General features: G+C 52.1%; 2 protein-coding genes and 4 non-coding genes across 6 annotated transcripts; 3 read left to right on the forward strand and 3 right to left on the reverse strand.

Annotated features, from left to right (window-relative positions):
- Positions 1-493: 493 nt before the first annotated feature.
- LOC134476517 (uncharacterized) lies at positions 494-3030 on the reverse strand. The gene is made up of 2 exons (XM_063251211.1): positions 1585-3030; positions 494-1471 (listed from the first exon to the last, which is right to left on the reverse strand). The coding sequence occupies exons 1-2, from the start codon at positions 1640-1642 to the stop codon at positions 921-923; spliced, it is 609 nt and encodes a 202-aa protein (XP_063107281.1). The 5' UTR covers positions 1643-3030; the 3' UTR covers positions 494-920.
- Positions 1577-1741, forward strand: LOC134476615 (U1 spliceosomal RNA). Its single transcript, XR_010048459.1, has one exon. It is a non-coding gene; the product is annotated as a U1 spliceosomal RNA (small nuclear RNA).
- Positions 3031-3160: 130 nt separating the features above from the next.
- Positions 3161-3324, forward strand: LOC134476613 (U1 spliceosomal RNA). Its single transcript, XR_010048457.1, has one exon. It is a non-coding gene; the product is annotated as a U1 spliceosomal RNA (small nuclear RNA).
- Positions 3325-4165: 841 nt separating this feature from the next.
- On the reverse strand, positions 4166-4329 carry LOC134476614 (U1 spliceosomal RNA). Its single transcript, XR_010048458.1, has one exon. It is a non-coding gene; the product is annotated as a U1 spliceosomal RNA (small nuclear RNA).
- Positions 4330-4459: 130 nt separating this feature from the next.
- LOC134476518 (uncharacterized) lies at positions 4460-6996 on the forward strand. Its single transcript, XM_063251213.1, has 2 exons — positions 4460-5905; positions 6019-6996. The coding sequence occupies exons 1-2, from the start codon at positions 5848-5850 to the stop codon at positions 6567-6569; spliced, it is 609 nt and encodes a 202-aa protein (XP_063107283.1). The 5' UTR covers positions 4460-5847; the 3' UTR covers positions 6570-6996.
- LOC134476616 (U1 spliceosomal RNA) lies at positions 5749-5913 on the reverse strand. Its single transcript, XR_010048460.1, has one exon. It is a non-coding gene; the product is annotated as a U1 spliceosomal RNA (small nuclear RNA).
- Positions 6997-9898: the final 2902 nt, after the last annotated feature.

Consider the following 9898-nt stretch of genomic DNA (forward strand, 5'->3'; position numbering starts at 1 on the left):
ACGTCAGAGCACTGGGATTACAAGCATAGATCACAATGTCAGGTTTATATAGTTCTTTCTAAAGTGGTTTGTTAGAATGCCAGTGGCAGGGCTGCGGATGTAGGTTAGTGGTAGAGCACTTGGCCTAGTGCACACAAAGCCCTAGGTTTGAACACAATGTATGAGCTCACGCATGCCAGATAGCACTCGGTGGCATAAGCACCTGCCTGGCAAGTGCCAGGTCCTGAATGCAATTCCCGGTACCAAAAATACATACATACATACATATATGCATGCATGCGTGCATTTTAAGAAACATGTGAAAGGTGATTATTGTTGAAGAGAGAAAGGGGAGGGACAGCTATAGAGTAGAGGAGGCAAAAGCCAAGTGTGTGCTCCTGAAGCAGATTACTGAGTCCAAATTAGGGTGTCACTGTGACTTACTGGGTGAGTAAACTTGAGCAGATGAACCCCAGTGTGCCAGTGAAAGGAAGAAAAATATTATTCAGTGATATTTGTTAAGGCACATTAAGGCTTGACTTTATTCAGGACCATAGTGCTGGGTTTAGACACCACTGGTAATGGGGGAGACAGTTTGTTTGTAGTGGTAAATACAGTGGGGGTAAGTCAGGAGTTTATCGGCAGCCTCTTGAACAAGTGGTTCGGCAGATGTAAAATTACCAAGAGTAACTAAGGGGATGGAGTGGGGAGTGGGGAAGCTAGTTAAACCCACCCGACAAGGGGAGGAGGGCGACCTTCCACCGGGGATAGGCAGGGAGAGGAAGGGGTGGCGGTGGTTTGTTTTGGCTAACAGGGTTCTTTCGTTCAAATTGGATTTCAGAAGGCAGTATATGGAGAAATCCAGGGAAAGTTTCTTAATTAAGGTTTGGTCAAGCAAACGTGAATTGCAGAGCGGATCTCGGGGTCTGGAACTGTCTGGCTTAGGGGCATGGGATCCTGAAGGTGGAAAGCAGCTCCTCTCCCCGCGCGCCTCCGCGGGTCCCGCTCTTCGGCAGCTGTCCAGCTTGCACGGCCCGGCCGCCCTCCTCCTCGCAACAAACGGGGATGGTGCGGGGCGGCCGCGGAAGGTCGGTCGGCGTGGCGGGAGGCCGGGGTGGGGGGGGGGGAGATCGCCTGGCGACCGAAAACTCCTCACAGCCATTTCTGCGGAGGGGGGCTGTCTCTTGTCTCTGGAGAGAAGGTCTCGGGGCACGCACGCCCAGGACTGGAAGCCGGACGGGTGTGGGGGAGGAAAACAGCCCGGTAGGTGCGGCTGGGGCGAGCGCGAGCCTGAGGAGCCCGGGGTGGGAAGCCCGGCTGGCGCGGAGGGCGGCCGGCGCGCGGGCGGTGCAAGGCGGGGGAGCGGGCGGCGTTATGCAGATGAACGGTCTCGGTGCGTTGTGGAAGCGCGTTCCCTGGCAAGGATCGGGGTGTGTAGCAGGTGAAGCACGCCAGTAGGTGGTGAGCCGCGGGCCCTCTTGCTGTGTTTTGGCTGTGAGTGTGTGGGCACGGGTGAGTTGTAGCGGAGTGAGGAGCGACCGGAAGGTAAGAGTGAGGCGTGTGAGTTGTGGTAGTGGGGCGGGTCGGGGCTCGAGTCATACTTACCTGGCAGGGGAGGTACCATGATCATGAAGGTGGTTTTCCCAGGTTGAGGCTCACCCATTGCACTCCGGGTGTGCTGACCCCTGCGATTTCCCCAAATGCGGGGAAACTCGACTGCATAATTTGTGGCAGTGGGGGACTGCGTTCGCGCTTTCCCCTGGTGACTTGGTGTTAAAGGCAGGCTTTCCAGCTTGGTGGCTTTTCTTCTCCTTTTAAGTTTGGTTGGCGTGTGGCTTATGTGACCACTTTTTCCCAGGAGCCAGGCAGAAAGAAGTTGGCTGGCGTGTGGCCTATGTGACCACTTTTCCGCAGGGGCCAGGTAGAAAGAAGTTGGTCAGCTTGGGTGGGCGTCAAGTGTAGGACTCCCGGTTGGCCAGGTGAGCAGGCTAAAGTGTGAGTGATGACAGAGGAGGGGATTGTTACTTCCAAATAAAAGTGTGTGTAGAATTGGAAGCTTTTGACTTAACTCACGCTCTGGCAGGGGCGAACCTTCTACAGGTAGACAGGTTGCTTTATGTTCGCGTTTTGAACTTCCCAGTCGCATCTCCGTTGTGGTTTCTTTGCTTTCTACGTATCTGTGTGTCTTAACTTTTCCCGTTCTCACCAAGTACCCCAGGTTAGTTTGGAATTGTCATTCTCGGCTGTGCCTCTTAAGTAGCTTGAGTACTGGGCACTCGCCTCGGTGCTGCAGGGTTTGTTTCGCATACAAAAAGCCCTGAGGTACCACCCCGCACCCCCCACCCCCCACTGAAACAAACCAGTAACAAAATCAAGTAGCTGAGATTATAGGCCGCTCAACAGCAGCAACAAACCCCACTGTCCTCCAAACACATTAAACAAAGGTTTTCCCAAGAAAAATACAAAGAGCAAAAAGCAAATGACGCCTGTGACAGTAAATACGGTTGATGCTAAACGGAACCCGGAGCCATTAGCCAGTGATGCAGAAAGGAAGACGCAATGCGTCCTCTATTCGTAAAGAAGAAAGGACTTTCTTCGTAAAGTCGTAAATTCGTAAAGGCGACGGATGCGGTTCCCTTGGCATCAGAAGATGCCGGTGTGAAGCCGGCTGCCCTCCCCCGCGCGCGGCTGCAGTTCGGGCCGGAGGATCTGGGCTGCTGGGCACGCGTTCAGCCCTCACAGAAACCTCGGCCAGCCGGCGAGCTCGCGGGCGTATTATCCGCGCCGTACATTCTGGGAAATGGAAACAGACGGAGGATTACCCGGGTGCGGCCGCGGAGGCGGCAGCGATTCAGACCCGGGACAACAGAGTCACTCTGCTGCCTGCCGCCGCGTCGTCACCTCCTCCCGGGTGGGCGACACCGGCGGAAGGCTGGTCGCCGCGGAGGGCGTCACCACAAGAGGCGGGGACATGCAGATGTCACGCAGTGGCTGCCGGTTCCAGCGCGTGGTTCCCGCAGCCGCGTCTCCCGGGCGTGTCCCCGATGCAAGTAGTGTGGGGGTCGTGGTGGGAAGCAGTTGTGGTTTGCGTGGGAAGGCGTGGAGGCGGTGTGAGGGTAGTAACCGTGAGTAGGTGAGGAGTGTGCAAGGAGGGTGAGGTGTGGCGCGAGGACTTCAACTCATACTTACCTGGCAGGGGAGATACCATGATCACGAAGGTGATTTTCCCAGGGCGAGGCTTATCCATTGCACTCCGGATGTGCTGACCCCTGCGATTTCCCCAAATGTGGGAAACTCGACTGCATAATTTGTGGTAGTGGGGGACTGCGTTCGCGCTTTCCCCTGGCTTGAGTGTCGCTAAAAGTAGACTTGTTTTGTTGCCTTGTGTCTGGGTGTGAGTTTTGATCCTCCTTGCCCAATTAGCTTTTGCTTACTATCATCTACAACACTTGCCCTACCTGGCTCTGTGTATTTCTTTGTCGCGGTCCTTTTCTAGGGCTCCTCAGGTGCTTGTTCCCTGGTGCAGCCTGGTCATTACGTGTTAGCGGATTTTATAGCAGGGGGCTGGCAGCTGCCTGGCAGGGCTCCGGCTCTCCAGGTGCACATGTGCGTTCCACGCCAGCCTGACTGAGGCCTGGTCTCAAAAACGCTAAATGTTAACTTGTAGTGTTTCTGTAAGCTTTCAGTACCGTTGGGCTCTGTGTTTAGTCATGGATTGTGGGTTTAGGCATGTCACCACGGACCGACCAACATGTGGTGCAGAGGTCAAAGCCTTTAGCTTTTTTGTGGCTTTGTTTTTGTTGCAGTTTTCCACAATCCATGACTAAACACAGAGCCCAACGGTACTGAAAGCTTACAGAAACACTACAAGTTAACATTTAGCGTTTTTGAGACCAGGCCTCAGTCAGGCTGGCGTGGAACGCACATGTGCACCTGGAGAGCCGGAGCCCTGCCAGGCAGCTGCCAGCCCCCTGCTATAAAATCCGCTAACACGTAATGACCAGGCTGCACCAGGGAACAAGCACCTGAGGAGCCCTAGAAAAGGACCGCGACAAAGAAATACACAGAGCCAGGTAGGGCAAGTGTTGTAGATGATAGTAAGCAAAAGCTAATTGGGCAAGGAGGATCAAAACTCACACCCAGACACAAGGCAACAAAACAAGTCTACTTTTAGCGACACTCAAGCCAGGGGAAAGCGCGAACGCAGTCCCCCACTACCACAAATTATGCAGTCGAGTTTCCCACATTTGGGGAAATCGCAGGGGTCAGCACATCCGGAGTGCAATGGATAAGCCTCGCCCTGGGAAAATCACCTTCGTGATCATGGTATCTCCCCTGCCAGGTAAGTATGAGTTGAAGTCCTCGCGCCACACCTCACCCTCCTTGCACACTCCTCACCTACTCACGGTTACTACCCTCACACCGCCTCCACGCCTTCCCACGCAAACCACAACTGCTTCCCACCACGACCCCCACACTACTTGCATCGGGGACACGCCCGGGAGACGCGGCTGCGGGAACCACGCGCTGGAACCGGCAGCCACTGCGTGACATCTGCATGTCCCCGCCTCTTGTGGTGACGCCCTCCGCGGCGACCAGCCTTCCGCCGGTGTCGCCCACCCGGGAGGAGGTGACGACGCGGCGGCAGGCAGCAGAGTGACTCTGTTGTCCCGGGTCTGAATCGCTGCCGCCTCCGCGGCCGCACCCGGGTAATCCTCCGTCTGTTTCCATTTCCCAGAATGTACGGCGCGGATAATACGCCCGCGAGCTCGCCGGCTGGCCGAGGTTTCTGTGAGGGCTGAACGCGTGCCCAGCAGCCCAGATCCTCCGGCCCGAACTGCAGCCGCGCGCGGGGGAGGGCAGCCGGCTTCACACCGGCATCTTCTGATGCCAAGGGAACCGCATCCGTCGCCTTTACGAATTTACGACTTTACGAAGAAAGTCCTTTCTTCTTTACGAATAGAGGACGCATTGCGTCTTCCTTTCTGCATCACTGGCTAATGGCTCCGGGTTCCGTTTAGCATCAACCGTATTTACTGTCACAGGCGTCATTTGCTTTTTGCTCTTTGTATTTTTCTTGGGAAAACCTTTGTTTAATGTGTTTGGAGGACAGTGGGGTTTGTTGCTGCTGTTGAGCGGCCTATAATCTCAGCTACTTGATTTTGTTACTGGTTTGTTTCAGTGGGGGGTGGGGGGTGCGGGGTGGTACCTCAGGGCTTTTTGTATGCGAAACAAACCCTGCAGCACCGAGGCGAGTGCCCAGTACTCAAGCTACTTAAGAGGCACAGCCGAGAATGACAATTCCAAACTAACCTGGGGTACTTGGTGAGAACGGGAAAAGTTAAGACACACAGATACGTAGAAAGCAAAGAAACCACAACGGAGATGCGACTGGGAAGTTCAAAACGCGAACATAAAGCAACCTGTCTACCTGTAGAAGGTTCGCCCCTGCCAGAGCGTGAGTTAAGTCAAAAGCTTCCAATTCTACACACACTTTTATTTGGAAGTAACAATCCCCTCCTCTGTCATCACTCACACTTTAGCCTGCTCACCTGGCCAACCGGGAGTCCTACACTTGACGCCCACCCAAGCTGACCAACTTCTTTCTACCTGGCCCCTGCGGAAAAGTGGTCACATAGGCCACACGCCAGCCAACTTCTTTCTGCCTGGCTCCTGGGAAAAAGTGGTCACATAAGCCACACGCCAACCAAACTTAAAAGGAGAAGAAAAGCCACCAAGCTGGAAAGCCTGCCTTTAACACCAAGTCACCAGGGGAAAGCGCGAACGCAGTCCCCCACTGCCACAAATTATGCAGTCGAGTTTCCCCGCATTTGGGGAAATCGCAGGGGTCAGCACACCCGGAGTGCAATGGGTGAGCCTCAACCTGGGAAAACCACCTTCATGATCATGGTACCTCCCCTGCCAGGTAAGTATGACTCGAGCCCCGACCCGCCCCACTACCACAACTCACACGCCTCACTCTTACCTTCCGGTCGCTCCTCACTCCGCTACAACTCACCCGTGCCCACACACTCACAGCCAAAACACAGCAAGAGGGCCCGCGGCTCACCACCTACTGGCGTGCTTCACCTGCTACACACCCCGATCCTTGCCAGGGAACGCGCTTCCACAACGCACCGAGACCGTTCATCTGCATAACGCCGCCCGCTCCCCCGCCTTGCACCGCCCGCGCGCCGGCCGCCCTCCGCGCCAGCCGGGCTTCCCACCCCGGGCTCCTCAGGCTCGCGCTCGCCCCAGCCGCACCTACCGGGCTGTTTTCCTCCCCCACACCCGTCCGGCTTCCAGTCCTGGGCGTGCGTGCCCCGAGACCTTCTCTCCAGAGACAAGAGACAGCCCCCCTCCGCAGAAATGGCTGTGAGGAGTTTTCGGTCGCCAGGCGATCTCCCCCCCCCCCACCCCGGCCTCCCGCCACGCCGACCGACCTTCCGCGGCCGCCCCGCACCATCCCCGTTTGTTGCGAGGAGGAGGGCGGCCGGGCCGTGCAAGCTGGACAGCTGCCGAAGAGCGGGACCCGCGGAGGCGCGCGGGGAGAGGAGCTGCTTTCCACCTTCAGGATCCCATGCCCCTAAGCCAGACAGTTCCAGACCCCGAGATCCGCTCTGCAATTCACGTTTGCTTGACCAAACCTTAATTAAGAAACTTTCCCTGGATTTCTCCATATACTGCCTTCTGAAATCCAATTTGAACGAAAGAACCCTGTTAGCCAAAACAAACCACCGCCACCCCTTCCTCTCCCTGCCTATCCCCGGTGGAAGGTCGCCCTCCTCCCCTTGTCGGGTGGGTTTAACTAGCTTCCCCACTCCCCACTCCATCCCCTTAGTTACTCTTGGTAATTTTACATCTGCCGAACCACTTGTTCAAGAGGCTGCCGATAAACTCCTGACTTACCCCCACTGTATTTACCACTACAAACAAACTGTCTCCCCCATTACCAGTGGTGTCTAAACCCAGCACTATGGTCCTGAATAAAGTCAAGCCTTAATGTGCCTTAACAAATATCACTGAATAATATTTTTCTTCCTTTCACTGGCACACTGGGGTTCATCTGCTCAAGTTTACTCACCCAGTAAGTCACAGTGACACCCTAATTTGGACTCAGTAATCTGCTTCAGGAGCACACACTTGGCTTTTGCCTCCTCTACTCTATAGCTGTCCCTCCCCTTTCTCTCTTCAACAATAATCACCTTTCACATGTTTCTTAAAATGCACGCATGCATGCATATATGTATGTATGTATGTATTTTTGGTACCGGGAATTGCATTCAGGACCTGGCACTTGCCAGGCAGGTGCTTATGCCACCGAGTGCTATCTGGCATGCGTGAGCTCATACATTGTGTTCAAACCTAGGGCTTTGTGTGCACTAGGCCAAGTGCTCTACCACTAACCTACATCCGCAGCCCTGCCACTGGCATTCTAACAAACCACTTTAGAAAGAACTATATAAACCTGACATTGTGATCTATGCTTGTAATCCCAGTGCTCTGACGTTAACAAGGCTATCAAATGCAAAACCAGCCTGGGCAACTGAGCAATTTAGCGAAATCCTGTCTCGAAATAAAAAATAAAAAAGGGCTGGGAAGTAGTTTGGTTGCAAAGATGGTGGGTTTAACCTCTAGCCTCTCACACACACACACCCCCAAGAGAGTGAAACAAAGGAGGTTGCACTCGCAGCTCAGTGAGTGCTTGGTTGGCATGCATAAGGCCCTATAAATTCAGTCCCCTACATCAGAAATAGAAAAAAAAAAAAAGTAAATATACTATATTATAATGAGTGGGCCCTGATTCTGTCCCGTCCTTGCCTAGCTCTCAAAGTTAGGGGGACAGGATGAAGAAATAAAGATGAGACTATACAGAAAGCTGAGGTCAGGTGGAGCCCTCTCTCCAGCTAAGAGGAAAAGGAACAACTCTAAGCAATGCAGCCTGTTTAGTTATGCGATTTCCTAGGTTGGTGTCACCTGAGTTCTTTGGTGAAGTTCTTTGCCTAGTAACCCTAATCTGGAGCAGCTTGCTTTTCTCCTAGGCCTTGCTTCACGACTTCCACCCCACCCCCCACCCCGCACCTGCGATCAATTTCGGGGCTCCCCACAGCTTCAACAATTTCTTTAACATTTGTAACAGTGCCTCAAAAAAAATATAGTGCCTCTCAACCATACAAAAATACTGAATTTCAATATGGTCTTTTCCACATATGCATCTAAAATGTTTTCCTTGTTTTTATTTTTCGGTTGGTTTTGCGGTTTGGGACGGGGTAGGGGTCTGTATTGTTCTGGTTTTCGAGCCCGGGTCTCCCTATGTAGCCCAGGCTGACCCGGAACTCACAGTGATTCTCCTGCCTCAGCCTCCCAAGTGCTTGGAATTACAGGTGTGAACCACCTCTGTCTAAAACACCAGCACTCTGATCATATTCCCCCGCCCCCGCCAACCTATAGTCCCTTCCTCTTGTCTTAACAGTCTGAGTGAGACCTTGTGCTTTCATGTCATCTCTTTAAGAGGCTACTTATTTGAGAAATAACACTTGTTTTTCTGAGTCTGGCTTATTTAGATTACACGGAGTTCTTTCAGTCCCATCAAACTTTCTGCAAATGATGTATATACCACATTTTCTTTACCCATTTATTTGCTGATACGGATACCTAAATTTGTTCCGTATCTCATCTGCTGTGAATTGGGCTGCAAGAGATACGTGGGAAGGACCTTGTTTTAATCCCACAGTATGGCAAAAACAAACAAAAACACATCGTATCTCTACAATATGCTGACTTTAATTCCTTCAGGTATTTATACCAAGGAGTGGTACAGCCAGGTCACATGATAGTTCTATTTTTATATATAGTTTTATCATGTGTGTGTGCCTGTGCCTGTGTGTGTTTTGTGTGTGTGTGTGTGTGTGTGAGTGAGTGTGTGTGGTTTACTCTGGTTTGAAGTTAGGACCTCTGCACTGACCTACATCCTCAGCCCTTTTCATTTTGTGACGAGGTCTCACTGAGTCCCTAAATTTCCCAAGCTGAAGTCAAACTTGCAAGCCTCCTCCTACCTCAGTCACCCACAGGGTTGGGATTACAAGCACACACCATCACATCCTGCAGTGTACATCTTTTGTTTTGTGGTTGGGATGTTTGGTTACTGTATTACAGGTTTTACCTGAAAGTCTCTCGGCGTAGTCCAGGCTGGTCTTGAACTCACCATGCAGCCATGCCTCGAACTCACGGCAGCCCTCCTGCCTCAGCCTCCCAAGTGCTGGGATGATGGGTGCACCCCAACACGCCAGGCTCTGTTTTGTTTTTGAGACTGAGGTGAGGGTGATATCACTGTGTTGGCCATGCTTACCTTCAACTGTTGATCCTCCTGCCTCAATTTCCAAAGTAGCTAGGGTTCCTGGCTTGTGCCACGACACCTGCCTAGAACCACTACATGCACACACATAGCAAATAATTGTTACCTGTGGCTACGTTGGGCCATGGGAACTGGAGTGACTGCACATGGGCAAGGGGGGATTTTTCATGGTAATGAAAATATTCTCAAATTGGATTTTGGCACATAAATATACCAGAAAGCATCGGGATTACACAGTGGGTACATGTTGTGCTGTCTAAATTATACCTGTCTAAAGCTATGGAAATGAGCCCCCTCCCATTGAAGAGCTCTTATCTTTAGAGGAAAAATTTGAATTAATAGTGGATGAAATATCCCTAATCCAAAAATCAAAAATTTTTTTCACATGAAAAAATGAAATGAAATAAAAAATTATGAAATGTAAGAGCTGACATAACACAAAAATATTTGGACTTTGGAACACTTCAGATTTTCAGATTGAGGACGTTCAGCCAATAAAGTACATGCAAATATTCCAAAATACAAAAGAACCCCCCAAAACAAAGAACAAACCCTTCAAATCTG

The sequence above is a fragment of the Cavia porcellus genome, unplaced genomic scaffold (assembly GCF_034190915.1).
Source record: "Cavia porcellus strain 051 isolate PalLab524CR breed Dunkin Hartley unplaced genomic scaffold, mCavPor4.1 scaffold_6, whole genome shotgun sequence".
NCBI classification, from domain to species: domain Eukaryota; kingdom Metazoa; phylum Chordata; class Mammalia; order Rodentia; family Caviidae; genus Cavia; species Cavia porcellus.

Bases quoted from the DNA above. Each gene is read 5' to 3' on its own strand.
- LOC134476517 (XM_063251211.1), bottom strand. From the start codon at position 1,642: ATGGGTGAGCCTCAACCTGGGAAAACCACCTTCATGATCATGGTACCT. The intron at 1,472-1,584 runs GTAAGTATGACT...ACACACTCACAG, and splicing joins CATGGTACCTCCCCTGCCAG to CCAAAACACAGCAAGAGGGC.
- LOC134476518 (XM_063251213.1), top strand. From the start codon at position 5,848: ATGGGTGAGCCTCAACCTGGGAAAACCACCTTCATGATCATGGTACCT. The intron at 5,906-6,018 runs GTAAGTATGACT...ACACACTCACAG, and splicing joins CATGGTACCTCCCCTGCCAG to CCAAAACACAGCAAGAGGGC.